This window comes from Haemaphysalis longicornis, unplaced genomic scaffold (genome assembly GCF_048455015.1).
Source record: "Haemaphysalis longicornis isolate Haplotype H1 unplaced genomic scaffold, Haemaphysalis longicornis Haplotype H1 scaffold_1, whole genome shotgun sequence".
NCBI lineage: Eukaryota > Metazoa > Arthropoda > Arachnida > Ixodida > Ixodidae > Haemaphysalis > Haemaphysalis longicornis.
In genome coordinates, this window is record NW_027526203.1 from 241,417,023 (window position 1) to 241,433,638 (window position 16,616).

General features: G+C 49.4%; 1 protein-coding gene across 1 annotated transcript; it reads right to left on the minus strand.

The window, feature by feature from the left end:
* Nucleotides 1-1,645: 1,645 nt before the first annotated feature.
* LOC144158328 (uncharacterized) lies at nt 1,646-7,234 on the minus strand. Its single transcript, XM_077689152.1, has 2 exons — nt 6,277-7,234; nt 1,646-1,853 (listed from the first exon to the last, which is right to left on the minus strand). The coding sequence occupies exon 1, from the start codon at nt 7,232-7,234 to the stop codon at nt 6,338-6,340; it is 897 nt and encodes a 298-aa protein (XP_077545278.1). The 3' UTR covers nt 1,646-1,853; nt 6,277-6,337.
* Nucleotides 7,235-16,616: the final 9,382 nt, after the last annotated feature.

A 16,616-nucleotide genomic window follows, 5' to 3' on the forward strand; every position in this document is an offset into this window, starting at 1 on the left:
ATTACACCATCTTCCCGTGGGGAACCCTGATGAGGATGCGAAGCATCGTGGCGGTTCCGTGTGGTTCCATTGTGTTGCCGTTATGTTGAGTGATCTGGTTTTTACTAGCGCCAGAGGGAATTCCGCGTCCGGGTCCACACCGGTGGCAAAGGCACGCAAGTGCTGTTGTGTTACGGTGAGTAGGCGGTGGTTCTCGAGGCGCCGAAGCTCGTCCATCATGTTCTTGTCGATGTTGTCTCTGTGGTAGAATCGGTAGTCTCCGTCAGCTTTGGTGAGGTAAAGGTTGTTGACATTGGTGCACCGGCTGAGAGCAATGTACACGCCCTCCTCTTCGCAGCTTTGTCTTCTCGTTCTTCTTCTTCTTCGGCGGTTCCCCTACGGGAAGATGACGATGGTGGTTGAACGCGAACCTATCTCGTGATGGATTCTTTGGTTGGCCAATCCCTAGGGGCATCCTGCCACAATCAGCATCAGAGGCGCTGCGGACGGGGCTGGTTGAGCTGCAAGGCGCGTGGCGCTTCCCGCCACAGCTTTCCCACGGGAAATTCAGCATCCCCCTCTAAAGTTTTCAGTTCGTCGTTTCCATTGACGTTCAGCTTCGCCTGCCTTCGTTGTATCAGTAGCTTCTTGACGTAGTTTGAATGAGTCAAGGACATAAGGCGCTTTCGTAGCACTTTAAGAAATGCTCCGCATTTAAAAAAATCTGTTCATCATGATCGCATGCATATGCCCAGCAACGTCCGAGCGCCTTTGGCAAGCGGTATTCTCCGGGTCACACCGTAATGCCAATGCACGAAGTAGCTCCATAGCTAGGCGGTGGAAGGCTCTCAACGTCGTGGAAAATATTTACATTCTACAGATTAAGCTCAGTCTCCCACTGCTCCATGTGTAGCATGTATCCCGGGCTCTCCGGTCAGCGCGGTCACGAGGCCTTCTGGACTAAGGAGGCTTCCCACACCCCTTCCCCTTCGCCTGTTGCTCCAATAAACGTTCACCACCACCACAACAGATTGAGCATAGTTGTGTCGGGGGAGCGGGGTTTACCTCTAAAAGCGGACTGTTTTGCCACAGAAAAGCCACAGGACAGAGCTTTTGCCTAGAGCAATGTCCTATCGGACGAGATCTTCGTTTCGTAGTTGGAGTGCTCAGAAGTTCCTCCACCAAATCTTCACCCCTTCGTATCGCCTCGCCTCGATCTGCAGATTGGCCGCACCCTTAGCCCTGTAGAGGCCCTGTTAGGACTCCTTCACGGCCTGGAGGAACACGGCTTTCAGCATCCCGGACATGGACCGCTTTAAATATCGGTTTGTGGCATTAAACGTGCAGAAAATTTACGTTCCTGCGGCAAGACATTTCAGTTCCTAATATGCAAGGTGGAGCCAATTATGCCTTGGCAGTGTGACTGCCTGCTCAGACATATCGAGCCTGTCATAAGGTTTCACCCAGGCCTAACTCCAAAATTAGGAGTCAATTTTTCTGATACTTAGGCAATTCGTCTAAAAAAGCCGTTGCATAATGGCAGCAGCGAGAGTACCTTACCAGAAGACAATTCAAACAGCTCCAACTTCGTGAAATCCCAAGAGAAACACCAACAACGCTGCTAGTCCACCTTTGGCAAGATAAAAAAAGGGGAACGTGGGCCAAGTTTATTATAATTTTGTTTTCCAAACGTTAGTGTGGACCGGAAGATGGGCGGGATTCTCGCGACGTGAATCTTGTAGATCGGCGTTGCTCCACGGCCCAAGAAACAGCCTGGTACGTCACGGCACGGGCCAGAACCAGAAAGAAGACGGACTGTAGGTCCAGCAGGGGCACTCAACTTCATACTCATCAGGGCCGCAATCCCGTTGATGCTGCATCAAGAAAGGAAGCCTCTTGAAGTGCTGCACTCCCTCAAAATTCAATGACATCTACAAAGCTAACCAGCCATCGCTGCTTTGTACTTAGGCCTCGCCACGAACGATTTGAGATATGTCAAGGTGTAGGCCCTCCGCAGTATTTCCAAGCTATCAGATGCGGGACAGAAAACCCTTGCTGGCCAAATTCACTGGAGGTGCCAACGCCGAAGCACTCGCTGCGACATCTTAACAATGCTCGTTAATACCGTGGGAGGTTAGCTTTAATCTTTACGTGATCATCAGTGTCGTATGTTTGCGGCTGCCGACTGGTCCTCAAGTGAGTGTAGACACTTGGCTGCAAGCATAAGTTACTGCTGTGCTGTTACTGTTTTCCAGCTGCGACAAACGAGCGGGTTTGCATACCTCAAAGGAGGTTCGTAGGGGGTTCGTATACTACTGCGCGTCGGCCATATATTCCTCGCAAGAGCATGTTTTTTACCCTGAATAACTGTGATAAAAAGGGTTGGTTTTGCGCGTTTAACGAACATTACGGTTCCTACGATTGTGTGTGCTGTGAAGTTGGCTCCTTTGTCCTGGAAGTATACTTTGTACACACACATATACAAAAAAAAAAAACATGCGCTCAAGAAACGTACAGAAAACTGGTTGGCCACAACGTGGTTTTGCCACAAGCGCGCTAATCGCGTTTAAAATATTTTGGCTGTCAACATACCACTGTACTTTCGGGCTCGAGGCACCTATTTTAGCGAGCCCAGCAGGTGTAGCGACCGCATACGTGGTCGAGGACCAATGTAGCAGTTGAATAGCACAGCTTCCGGATGACTAGAAGAACTAACCACAAAGGACGTTGTGATATATTCATATTTACACGGGGATGGAGCAAGTATATTAAAACCAGACCTAAAATCTTTGTTTTTCGTACGGTGAAGCGTTGTGAAAGTTAAACCACCGAAATACACACAAATACTAAAATAGTGCGCTGTAGAGCAAAAGCTTATTAGGGTTTTGCTGGGAAACCAACTTTTTTTTATCTGATTTTTCGCACGGCGTCGACACTGTGCCACCTGCGAGGCCTATCATGACGACTGTATTTTTTGGTACGAACATATCTTCGCCTGAGCAAATAAAATTAAAGCGCACATTATCGAGACTATAGGTGCATTTTTATGTTTTTTTCTTGATTTTTTAATTTTGTTGGATAATTTTTTTTGCTATGGGATTGAGCCTTGTCACTCACAATCTAGGAACTCATCGAACTAGCTTTGTGCACAGGAAAACTTATAACATTGTGCATTGATCGATCGACTGATTGATTGATTGATTGATTGATTGATTGATTGTGGGGCTTAACACGCCGACGCTTCACAGGCGATCAGGCGCGCCGTAGTGGAGGGCTCCGGATTAATTTTGACCACCTGGGGTTCTTTAACGTATTATATGTATTGACCTTCCACTTCGTGAACAAGGTTACATCCAATCCTCCTCGGCAAGCTTTGCCCATCCCTGTTTTTCGGTCTTGTACAGCTCGTTCCAAGCGCTTGCTGCTGCACCCCCCCCCCCTTCCCCCCACCCGCCTCCCGTACAGTTGGTGCGCACGTGAGTAGCTGGTTGTTCATGTATACATTGCGTGGGCTCGAATTTGCGGCCTTGCGTATTTCACTTCGCCCCCCACCCCCCAATTTCGAGGGCTAGGAACAGGCACGTTACCAAGTTTTTCTTTGTGTTTCACTTCTCACGCGCGCCCCTTTGGTTTCGGACGCCGCATGTAGCGTCCCACCTCTTACTACGCTCGCCTTTAACTTAACCACGCACGCCATGCACGGAAGTCCTGTCTTTCCTACATTTTGTCTTTCTCTCCCCCCCTCCCCCCCGTCATCTGGCTCGGGCTCCCCCGATGCCTCACACGGCGGTGATGTTCGCCAACAAAGCTTGGACGATCTGCAGCCTTCACACCCCACATTATTAGAAAATCGATTCACACAACGGGAAATCCACTTCCTCACTGCCCTCACTGCCAGATGACGATTCGCCACCTTCTACCATTTAATTTGGCGCAGCTCCGCTTCTTCTCTGAAGCGCCCTATCCCCACCAACGCTATACGTTCAGATAGATGCTTCTGAAGATGACCCCCCCCCCCCAATTTTAAGACCCCAATTTCTCACAGACATCTGATAGCTCAGCGTACGTTGCGGTCTCTGGATATTGGTGTAGACTGGGGTATATCCCGGTCGTAATAATCCTCTTATGAGATATGATCTCCACCTTAGCCTGGCCTTCGCTGTCTGCAGGGATCTCCTGTACGGCCTTCATGGACACACCATTTCTACAACTGAGCTACTCCTCCCTTACCCTCCTCCCCTCTCCTCATTCGTTGGTTCCATAGCCTTACTTCGATCAATAAAGGACAGAACAATAGCAACAACCCCCTCTCTGGCACGCGTTTTCCGTACGTTCCCCGAGCGTTCCCTTCCAGTTCTATAGGCGCCCTTATCCTCTGACGCTCACTTCATTTTCTAGATAGACGGCCTGCGACTTAATCTTGGTTTCACAGACAGGCCTCTTACGCTTCACGTGCAGAGATACCTGTCACCATCCTTACAACCATCAGCGTGTGCCGGATGCTGTCCATTTGTTCAATTATACCCACTTGATATTTTGCTACATGCCGTCCACCAGCGAAGATTCTCGTTCATATTCGCATTGCTTCTGCACGAGTCTTCCTTTCCTGCGCCGCGCCTACCGCCTTTGATCCTAGTGTTAGACTCGTATCGAATAGCGTGCGGCTGAGCTGGGAAGCACACACGTTAAGCAAGCGTGAAACTCATATATTTGACATACGCGGCTTGATTATTTTCTACCCACCGCGGTGGGCTCGGAGAAGCACTGCAGAAGACGGCCGTTTTCAGATGGAGGCGGAAAATGAACGGTGATCTGTCGTCATTCGGGAGCCTGTTAAAGATCCCAGTCAGTCGAAACTAAGCCGTATCCCTGGACTGAAGCGCGAATCATTGAGCAGGTGTTGCATCTTCACATGAATCACCAGTTTAGATTATTTTTTGAGGTCCACTCTCTTCTAAGTTGCGCGCCATGACCCTTTCCTTCAAAGGCTGACTTGTGTGGCCGAGTTGAAGGTGAATTTATGCGTTATGATGATTTCCAGCGCTTCCTCCTTAAATCTCCGGTCGGTAAGAAAGGGAGGTGAAACAAGCTGAGTAGTATACAGGGATTCACAAAGTCCTTGGGGTATCCGGGTTCAGAATACCCGAAAGGAAGGACCCGCCGCGGTGGCTCAGTGGCTAAGGCATCGCGCTGCTGAGCACGGGGTCGCGGGTTCGATTCCCGGCCGCGGCGGTCGCTTTTTTGATAGAGGCGAAAAGCAAAAACGCTCGTGTGTACGACATTTCGGCGCACGTTAAAGATCCCCAGGTGGACAAAATTAATCCGGAGCCCTCCACTACGGCGCGCCTCATCGCCTGAGTTGCGTCGGAGCGTTAAACCCTACAACCAATCAAGAATCCCCGGAAGTTTCACATGAGCCGCAGTACGGCTGTGTTCAGGCTACCGACGTAACAGCCATATCGTGCGCTATGGACGTAAAAAACGGCGTTTCAAGCATTTCGGCTGACTGAGACGTCTAATGACGTCATTACTTAAAGATATTACGACAGTTTGGACAACAGTCTGAACCCGGCCTAACTTTCAACACGCTGTCACGTGTAGCACATTCATAACAGAAAGCACCACCGCGGCACTATGTGCACAAGTGGTCATTCGTAACGGTGGTGAAGAATCACGCAGCCAACCCTGATGGAAGCAGTGAGGTGAAATTTGCAAGTATACACACATGGCCTAACACGATACTGGCAGCATTGCAAATACAAAAATAAAGAATAAATAAATAAATACCATTTACGTAGATACAAAATATCGGTCGCTATTAGCTGTCAATTTTTTTCTAAAAATACAAGGCTGCGTTACGCCGTACTGAATACGCGAACAAGCGAAAAAAACCTTTTCTGTCCGGAATAGGTCGAGTTACGATAGCACACGGATAATATCGCGAATGCTGAGCGCTTTGCATTCGTCCCGGCCGTACGCCAAATCGATACAAAATCGACGCAAACTTTTCAGAATAAGAAACATGGGAGCAGCTTGCCAGTAAAGCGCTACCTCCACTAGGAGGCCCCCCACCGGGCGGGCGCCCCGACATTGCCACTTGCTCTGCTCCAAACAAATGTTTATTCTCTCTCTCTTTCCGGAGCTAACCGGCAACACATAAATTGGTGTAATAGAAGGAATGCACACGTGCACAGAAACGATAATAGCCTGGATCACCCTGATACGAGGCTTTGCGAAGACACGTGGACTAGTATAACCGAAAACAACTAGAAAACGACATAAGGAGTGTTTTCTTACCTCCACAGAATTTCGGGGATATCCGGCTCACACCACTCCAGCACTCATCGGATGCGGAGTCCTAATTGCTGCTGGCGTCGGGTGGGGGCGCCTGAACGCTTTCCTGGTTCGGAGACTTCTTTCGCGATTTTCCAGACTTCGGCTTCGCCGCTGTTTTCTCAGCAGCGTGGGAGCCAGAAGCGTGTTTCTTCGGCCGGCTTGAAGTAGCTTTCTTTGCCTTCCTACCCTTGGAGCTACCGCGAGAACGGCTTCTGCCCGCTGCCTTGCGTTTCCCACGTGGGCCTCCAGCTTTCGCGACGGCAGCCTTGGACTTCCCCGCTCGCTTCTTTGGCGCCTTGGAGCGCGACCTGGACCGCGACTTGGCCTTTTTTCGACCCGCGGTGGTCGTCTTCTTCGTGGCCGCGGTCTTCACGCGCGAGCGACTCCTCTTCCGGGACGCCGAGCGGGAACGCCCGGCAGCGGACTTGCGTCCCTTGCGCGTGGCAGCATGGGTGGCTCCTCCAGGGGATTTGGACCTCGACCTCCTGGCCTTCCTTCCCGAGCTCTTAGCGGTGGCGCGGGCTCCGGTCTTCCGAGTGGCTGCCTTTTGGCTCCTAGCCCTGGAACGGGAGCCGGAGCGAGACTTGGCTCGGGCGGAACGCTTCGGCGTGGCCCCACGCCTCGCTCTCTTCGTCGGGGCTTTATCGACGGTCTCAGCCTTGCTCTTTCCAGCTGCGGTCTTGCGGGTAGGACGCCTGGACCGGGACCTGGATCGAGACCCGGTGCGAGACGTGGCGCGGGCGGGACGCTTGGCCCCAGCCATGGTGGCGGGACCGCCGCCTTGCTTCACCCGGTTTCGGCCGAGGAGGCAGGCCGGGGCGCCCAGGTCAGTGCAGCCCGTGGAACCGACCGCGGCGCGCGGTACACTGGCGCGAGGTGTGCCGTAGCATGCGCACGCGCTCAATGCAAAAGATCCCATCTGGCGGCAAACGCAAGGTAAATATAAATGGTAGCGAAGCTTCGGGCGAAAAGCGGTTCAGAACCTATTGCCAGCGACATCAGCATGCGGGCTCATGGGAGTGGCGATTGAAGTGCGACTAGGTGAGGAGGGAACAAACACTAGTAACAAAAAACCAAGTTTTGTTCAACAATAAAACAACATTTGTATTTTACGAACGATATTTATTTCTGAATCACATTTATTTAGGCACAGTGTGTAAATAATTTATGAAAATGCTGTTCATTCTCAAAAAACTTTTTTTGTAGCGCCCTCTGAAGAATGGCACATGTCATTGCTCTGTGATGCAGTGCTTGTAGTGTTCGGAAAGGCCCCTCGCGTGTTTTGGTGGTGCGCATTTTCATTCCTTTTTCCTTGTTAATTTGGTGTGCACTTAATTTTTGCTGTGCGTGGAGTTGCGAGGTGCGTTGTATCGTCGGTGAAAACGTTTAGTACCGTGCCCGGCGGGCACGCTGAACTACGGGAGGATGCTGCCAACGGTTGGAGCGGAGCGCTTTCCTCGGTACCTATCCCGTACGCCTGGCGTTTTACTGCACCGTTTTCGTCTCATTTCGATAGGTAACGCGAAACTTATAGTACTGTTAATACGTGCACGGGGGTTGTGTAAGGAGACGTGGTGGTGCTTCGAAAGAAATGTCTAAAGCTTTGTTATATGTCACAGTTATCTCTTGGTTTCACCTCAGGCTGGCTCGGAGCAAGTGGTGTCAATTACTCTAGGACTTCTCAGCGTAGTACCACTCGAATTTAAACGAGTCGCTTTAATTGTCTATCTCAGTGTCTTCTCTGTTGCATTACAACAATTGTAGTGCTCGTTGCTTCCCGCACTTGTATGCGCAAGCATTATTTCCATCGCAGTACTGTGTTGTGCTGCTCCGTGCTGCGCTGCTGCCAGATCTTTCCTGCTATGTTCTTTTACATACTGCCGTCGCTTTCGTTTGCATTGATCCATTTTTCCTCTTTTTACTTATCCGTTGCGACACTTGCCTAATGATGCAACCAGGAAATTGCAGGCGTGAATGCTGAGTGAACTTCTGTAGAAACACGTGTCTACTTGATAAGACGCCGGGACAGCTGCGGTGTGCTCGCTGCACTTTCGTGAATCGGCATTCCTGCGGCCCGGTTTTCTGCGTCAAGATACAGTGCCTAGTTCTTTTCTCTTGTTTTGAAGTAGTTCTGCTGTTGACGCTTTCATTGCTCATAATGCTATGTGTTACGGGTGAAGTCAATTTTTCGGCGCGTAAGGAAAATGCATTATGATTTTCCTTACGCGCCGAAAAATTGACTTTACCCGTAACACATAGCATTATGAGCAATGAAAGCGTCAACAGCAGAACTACTTCAAAACAAGAGAAAAGAACTAGGCACTGTATCTTGACGCAGAAAACCGGGCCGCAGTGCCAACGAACATTTTGTACTTATTGTATACGTGCTGATTTTGTGCAGTGTGGTAAATTTGTTTTATGTTTATCCTGGAATAAAATTCAAATGTCTTGATTATAGCGTGACTATGCGTTATTTCTTCTCTTAGAACAGAAGTACACAAACTGAGCAAGCATTATATAACCTTGATCTATACTTAAGGCACGCACGCAACCTGCGTATGTGCGACGCAATTAAACCCAGAAGTGGCGTTGGTAGAAAATGGTATCGGGGTAAGGAGTGAGCACGTTTGTTATATGAAAAGGGGGCTGGGGAGAGTGGTCAAGTGTCATTTTATGCAGTGGGGGGGGGGGCGTTTGCCACCCACTGCAATCAAAATAAACAACTGATTGCTTTTATACAGCAGTGGAAGGCATGAATGCAGAATAAAGGTTCAGAGAAGATGCAAAACGTTTTTATAAACACCGAGGCGAATCATACGACAGTATGCTAAAGTACGTTTCTCTAGTCACGAGTATAAGCTGGCGTTGACTTGAAGCACACACGCGAAGGGCTCGCCAACTTGCGTCAGATGGCAATGACAAGAGCAGGCCTCAGGCCTGCTAAGGCTATTTTGAACTCAAATTTTCCCGCTAATGCCACCAAAATGACGTCACTGTCTGACCGGATCTTGCGTCACATCCTGTTTATTTTTTGTTCCGCCGGAAGAGTTCCCTCCTCACACAGATGGCGCTAAGCCCCATGAGCAGCTTAAGAGCCGCCATTTTCTGAACGTATGGGCTTCTATGGAAGCTTCGCTACCAGTTATATTTACCTTGGCAAACGTTTGCACCTGAGCGAACTGAATTCTGACCAAAAAGCTAACCTAGGACTGCCAAGTTTAATACGTCGCTAAAAAAAAAAAATCTGCTGAATAATTCTTCGGAATAAAAAAAACGTCCATCACTATTTTTTCCCACGCACTTTTTTTTGATCACCCTGAGTTACATCTCAGCCACCACCGTTACCAAAATGAGCGTGTATACCATTTATGCCGCTCTATATAGGTGTATCCGAATAAGAACTATATTACAGTATGGGAGCTGCTTCTAGGAAAATGCGAAACGTGGACGTGCGTCATTTCGTACGGCCGCCAAAGACCGATTGGCCACGCATCATTGGAACAGCGGTTCCTTTTTGACAGACACTTTGAGACCCTCCCCTGTAATCCCCCACCGTACGTGTATCTAGTGATTGCATCGTCCGTTACCACGCGGGGCTAAGTACAAGCAATCTGCCCATATGGACATCCGTGACGACGAAATGCGGTCTTTGTTTTCATGCACTGCAATCACCATCACGCTCCTCACGAGGGTCTGCGGCGCAGAGTGCCAAACGATCACGCCTCTCGATAAAGGTGATCATGGTCTCCATCCGGCAGAGGGCAGCACAGTTTCTTCTACTGGAATGTGGATCCGATTCAGGATCCCTCTAACCAAGAGAATCAATCACCTTTCATTCGCTGCTCCCGTGGCTTTCTGATGCTGTGTTTGCTTGGATATGAAAATGCTGATTGGCTGCCTGGGCATAAGGTCTGACGAATTCACCCTTCTGTCAAGTTAGGGCACTTCACTAAAGGTGGATTATTTATTTTGTTTGCTTTCTAGCTTTGTTCAGTTTCACTGTCTTCATGCCGGCATGGCCGACGTAGTGCACGAGCGGCGGAAAGTGCATCCATATCCTTTTGACTATAGTCTGCGTATTTCCAGGCAAGTTACGCTCGAAGGGGATCGAGAGCCGAGGACCCATTGTCGCTTTGGATGGATGTTTTTTCCCTGCTTCTCCTGTGAAACCAGGCGTGTTTCTTCTTTGGAGGTAAAAACATTTATTTGAGCTTGAGGGGAAAAGGAAGGGGAAGTTGTCAGCCTCCCATGTCCAGGAGGCCGCGAGCCCGCGCCGATTCCGGAGCTCGTTTCACCAGGGCGAGTTGCTGCTCCGGTGCCGAGCTGGTCGGAGCGGAGGGTAATGAGCGCATTAAGCATTCGAGGCACGGGCGCGTTCTGGCCGGCAGGCTGAATGGCGCGTTTGGGTCACTCAGGGGTTAGAAGTATGAATTTGGAAACGCGACTCTTCCGCAGTAATGTTGTTCGAGTTGAGAAGGTTAATGCTAATTCGTTGCATGTCTAAGTCTGTCACCTGGGTGGCGGCTATGGGTCAGTGAACAGGGCGACGGTGCTTGGTGGTTGCTCGTGCAATGTTTCCGTGAATGCGCGTGGCTCGTTAACAGTGGAATGTTGCATTTACATAAAGCAGCTTTATTAAATGGTTCTGGGACTTTATACAACAAGTATTTGAACCGGTAGCCAAAGGCTAGGGTCCTCTCCACTTGTAGAAATGCGTTATTGGATTGCAAAACAAGGCAAATTGGTGAAAAGCGAAGTGTAAGAATGATGTAACTACAGAAAACTGAGTATGTTGATTATAGAAGTAAAGCATTTTACACGTCAATCTTAAATTTCTTGCAAGTTTGGTTTCAACTGATAACAGATTCCATACTTTCGTAGCAAAGAACTCAATCAACCGCTCACCATACACATTTTTACAAACAGGAACATTGAAATTTATATTTGTAGCCTGTCTTGCCGTACGAGCTGCAGCAAGGAAAACAAGGTTAAGGGCAGGGGATAGTTAGAAGTTACTATGCTAGTGACCAAAAGGGCAATGTTGTAGTCACCAATAGATGTAAAGGAGAGCACTCGAAGTTCGTCAAAAATTGTGCTTCGTGGGTGGTCAACGGGAGAGTATGCCATTATTCTTAACGCTTGTTTTTGTAGTCGCTGAAGAGGAGTTAAATAGCTCGCATATGTTGCCTCCCACGTTTAGTTACAGTAACTTATATGGCAGTGTAATAATGAGAATATAGACAGCGGAGAATGTTAAGTGCAAAGTGTTGACGGGCCTTCATTTGTGTGTAGCAACCAAAAGCAAGTTTCCTACATGCGCTATCAATTTGCTGCCTCCATTGCAGGTGTTGATCAAAAATACCTCCTCAGTATTTAATAGAAGACACGTTTTCAATTCTCGATTTTCTATAGATAAACTTAATATTTCAAAATCGAGGTGTTTTCTTCTTGAATTAAAAATTACGTTTTAATTTATCAGTATTAATAGTTGATTTTTATGGAAAAACCACAATGCAAAGCCCGCGTGGAGCACAATTATGGGAGAGAGCAATTATGCGGGCTTTGGCAGCCCTCTGATCTCCTATGCTACATGTTGGAAGTAATACTTGAAAATAAATTGCACATTTATGTACAAATATTATTTAGAGAGTAGACTGTCGTTCACGTGCCGTCGATCATAGTAATCATCATCGATTTCGATACGCCGGTCTCTTCGGGTCACATCGAATTTGAAATCCTTATATTCCTTGAATAAAATGTCATTCAGTCAAATGGTCACCCAAGGGGATACGACCTACAGCAGCAGCCGCTAATGAATGACGAAGTCATTATGGGTATCGTCTGTGGATAATACTTTACGGGCTATGTAGGCTATGCGATCGTGGCTCAGCCGTGCAATTTTTAGTGCCCACTTTTAAGCTTTTACACAAGGAGGCGGTCGTCGCCCAGCGTGACGTTGGGCTAAGAGCGTTTGCATGTATTGATGACCTTTTCGTTCCGCGTATGCACGTTGTTCTTGTGAACAACCGCGGGGCGCCGGTTGTAAGTGCAGGGGCTACCTGAAAGGGCACTGAACTCCGGTTGAGGAGACGCCCAAACATTCTACTTCCGAAGGGGAAGGTTTTGTGGAGGTGTTTCCCCATATGGAACTCGGTGTGTAGCTGTGGAGATCTGACAGAGTGCCATTGATGTGTGGGGCGAACGGTGTATATTTCTGTTTCATTTACAAAGATGAACACAATAGCTAGACACGACAAGCATTGGCCAATATGCCACTTTGGGTATGTGGAACCCTTCGGGGATGTTACACTTTGCCAGAATAAGAGCAGCAACTGTCGGTAAAGCGTCGGAAATTCGGCCGGACGTTGCACATGGAGGTCTTGAAGGAGAGGCAAATACACCAACCAAGGGCGTTTACTTCTTCATCAGGGGTGACTGGATAAGGCAAGAAGCAGGAAGGTCAGTTCTTTTTCTTTTGACTCGCATCTTGCCATTGCGCGTCGGAGGCCCTGGGCGTAGATGGTGGGAAGGGCTCCTACGGATCTATTCAGGTCTTTCCAGTTGGATTGTATGTGCCATAACAAAGAAAAAAGAAGAACAGACCTTATATAACTCCTGCTTCTTGCCTTACGCAGTCACCCCTAATGAAACAGCCAAGTAGGCTCCGAAACGTTGGGACCGCTTTCAGTAAACGTCACTAGTTTGTGTATTTGCCTCTTCCTCATGTTTAACCCAACCAGACAGAGTTCTGTCAAAGATGTTCCCATTCAACATGGAGGTCTTACAACATCAACTGGTAGCAGCATATTGAAGCACGTTGAATACAATGAGCACTTTTTCCAATGACGATGTTCGACCAGAAAGTGGGACGTTAGCGGTAATGTCCTATGTTTAAACCTAACGTTAGGAAACCTTCATGCTGAGTTTTACGACACGTGATGGTGGGCCTTACGGTTGATGAATTTGCACCTAAAAGCGTGGCGTTTGACCTAGATTCGGAAACTGGGCGATGCATTCTAGACTTATGACGGTTACTGACGAGTGTGAATTAACTGGGCGGAAAAATACCATGACCACACAACCAGTCAAATTACTATTCGATGGTTGTGATCATGATAGGCCCGACTCTACCGCAGCGTATGCGCCCTGTCGCTCGGAACCTATCTTCGTGGACCCTCTGCTTGCACCATGAATGCTTTACGCCATCATCCTCGGCTGTTCTGTAATTGTAGTGCTTTAGATTTCGGGACAACGCAAAAGGATTGGAAACTAACTTTGACCGCGATGTACAGGTTGCGCTATTTTCCAAATGAAGCGTTCGTGTATCTCGAGCTGCGTTTCCACATTCTGCTGCCTGCTTGCCGAGCTATCGACCAGCAGTGTATGATGGAGAAAATTATCCTTTCATATTGTTTGGCAGTGTAATGCGTTCCCCTGAAAAATGTAAACCAAACGCCGTGATTTTAATGTGTTCGATTGTATGAAAAAGGGGATTGTTTAATTGCAATCGGATATAACGACCGAACAATATACGTTATTTTAAATTGACTGCAAGGAACCAGAAGGGATTTTAATGTTATATTGTAAAGGATAACGTTTTTTATAACATTAGGGGGTTCCGTTTCGTCGTCCATGTCGCAGCTTTGCGTGTGGCAAATGTATTTTGCTCCGTCTGCTTGATTTAATTGATTGTAAGATTAACGCGCCGACGCAACACAGGCAATGAGGCGCGACGTAGTGCAGGGCTCCGGATTAATTTTGAACACTTGGGGATTTTTAACGTGCACTGAAATCTCGTACACACGGGCCTTTTTGCTTTTCGCCTCCATCAGAAAAGCAGCCGCCGCTGCCTGGAAACGAAGCTCCGTCTGCTTGCCGTCCAAGAGGTGCACCGAACAGACCCTGTAGTTGGTCGTTGGTGCAAAGTCTTTGTGGTTTATCAACGGCGTTCACCAATGTCTCAACTCGGTGTCCGCTGTTAAGCGATGCAGCAAAAACATGTCGAACAACACTGCATTTTCGCCACGCAGTGTCGTGCTGATGTGTGCTGTCGGCGACTTTCTCGGGTTGTTCGCTAACCACACATGCACCGCATAGTACTGACTAAGCAAAGTTTGCACCTAAAACGGCATTGCAGCATAGGCTAAAATAGTTGGAAGTTCCCCAAAAGCTAAGCACACGGCGAGAAACCCTCTTGTACTTCGCAGTGGAGCCAGGGCCGGATTAAAGGGTGGGTGGGGGGGCTACTGGGGCTGCAGCTCCGGGCCCCCAGCTGCCAGGGGCCCGCTCGATCATATGAAAAAAAAATATCTTGAGTGTGCTCGCTGCCCGCATTGAAAGTTGAAGGTAGGAGCTTCAACCTCACCTTCACACCGAATCTATCACGTGACAGGTGGGGAGGAGTGGGGGGCCCCTCACGTTATGGTTGACAACCTTCGAGTCCACTTCAATTTAATTTAGTCCTTCCTACTCCTCTTCCTTGTTTTCCCGAGGTTTCTGAGAAGACGTCTTGGACCAAAAGTCGTGGGTACACAGCTTGACCGGCCTAAGAAGCCACATAAAAAAGGCTCCGAGCTCGGCTCCGGTCTTTTTCGGCACAGGTCGTTTCGGTAGTCTTTTCGGTACACGGTCATCGAAGTACGTGGACGTTTCGGCGCGCGCACGTTTCGGTATAAGCACTCTAAGAAAAAAGGAGCGCGTTTCTACCCCTAGGAGTGGAGGAAGATTTCCCCTTTTGTGAGCTAATGGAGGAGCGTTCCTCCCCTGGCAGCGTCACCCAAGCAAGGCTTGTCATGCGAGAAAGGCCTAGCAAGCTGATCGGTTTGAGGATCGAGGAAGTACAAATACGTAGGTTACTGTGGTTGTGTGCGCTTAAAATGCGCTAAAATAACCAAGAAATCACTTTCCGAGCACCAGAACTGCGGTTAGCAAGCGATGTCGCCAATCGTATATGCGCGACTTCTTGCATTCGTCTCGCGGGGGGAGGCAGCGTGTTCGGCCGCTGGCGTTCAAGGGCCGCCAGCGCAAGCTGAACGGCCTCCCGCTGTAGGTTACAGTCTGTGCTGGCCACCGCACTGGCAAGGCGTGGTGGCAGCGTTTCCATGAGTGGGTCTGTCTCTTGGCACTCCCATAACATGTGCACCATGCTGGCTCGATCCCTGCCGCACACCGCACACACATCACTTTGGTATACCTCCGGGCATACATGCTTTGCGAGTACTGGCGTCCATATTGCGCGTGCCTGCAGCTGTCGTAGCAGTACTGCCTCTCGTCGGGTGAAATTCCGGTGTGGTGGCAGATAAGTCCTTCTGTTTTCTCGATACCAGGTCAGCACCCCTTTATATGTGCCAACCGGTATCATCCCGTCATTGTCGCCTTCCGTAGGTCGAGGGCTTAGGGCAGTGCCGTGGCCGGTGAGCACATGCGCTGCTCGGTCTGCTTGCTCGTTACGGTTCGCACCCGTGCTCACCGGGCCCATATGCGCTGGGAATCACCTGATAGTCACTGGCACTAGTCGTTGTGGTAGGGCCCCGCACACCCTAGACGCGCACGAGGACACTTTGTTTGTAGCGAAGTTCATAACCGCACTACGCGAGTCGCTTAACACTGTTGTGCACTTTGGGTTAGTTAGGGCTAGTGTGATGGCCAGCTCTTCTGCTTGGTTGGAGTCCCGAGCCCGTACGCTGCCCGCCGTGTACAGCTCCCCTGAGGTCGCCGCGACCACGGCCACAGCGTACGTGGCCGGCCGGTCTGGGTATGCCGCCGCGTCGACATAGTATGCACCAGTGTCCGCGGCATATGTAGCGACCGGTGAGGGCCTTTGCTCTGGCTAGGCGACGTTCTTGGTTCATCTCTGGGTCCATATGTTTGGGAATTGGTGGAACCTGCAGAAAGCGAAGCAGCGCGCGCGGCAGCGGCGATCGGTCCCCGTCCCCCTGCAGCCTCGTTTGAGAACCTATTCTTTGTAATATCGATCTGCCTGTCTTTGTCTGTGCGATCGGTCCCCGTCCCCCTGCAGCCTCGTTTGAGAACCTATTCTTTGTAATATCGATCTGACTGTCTTTGTCTGTGCTAGTCTTGTGAGTTGTGCTGTATGTTGTGCCTCTGCTATTTCGCTTAATGTGTTGTGTATTCCTAGCTCTAAGAGGCGCTCTGTATTAGTGTGTGTATAAAGGCCTAGTGCCGTCTTATATGCTTTGCGTATCAGCGCATCTACCTTTGGGCTCTCCGCTGTTGTCCAGTCGTGGAAAGCCGCGACGTAGGCCACGTGGCTGATCGCAAACGACTGCACCAGCTTCAGG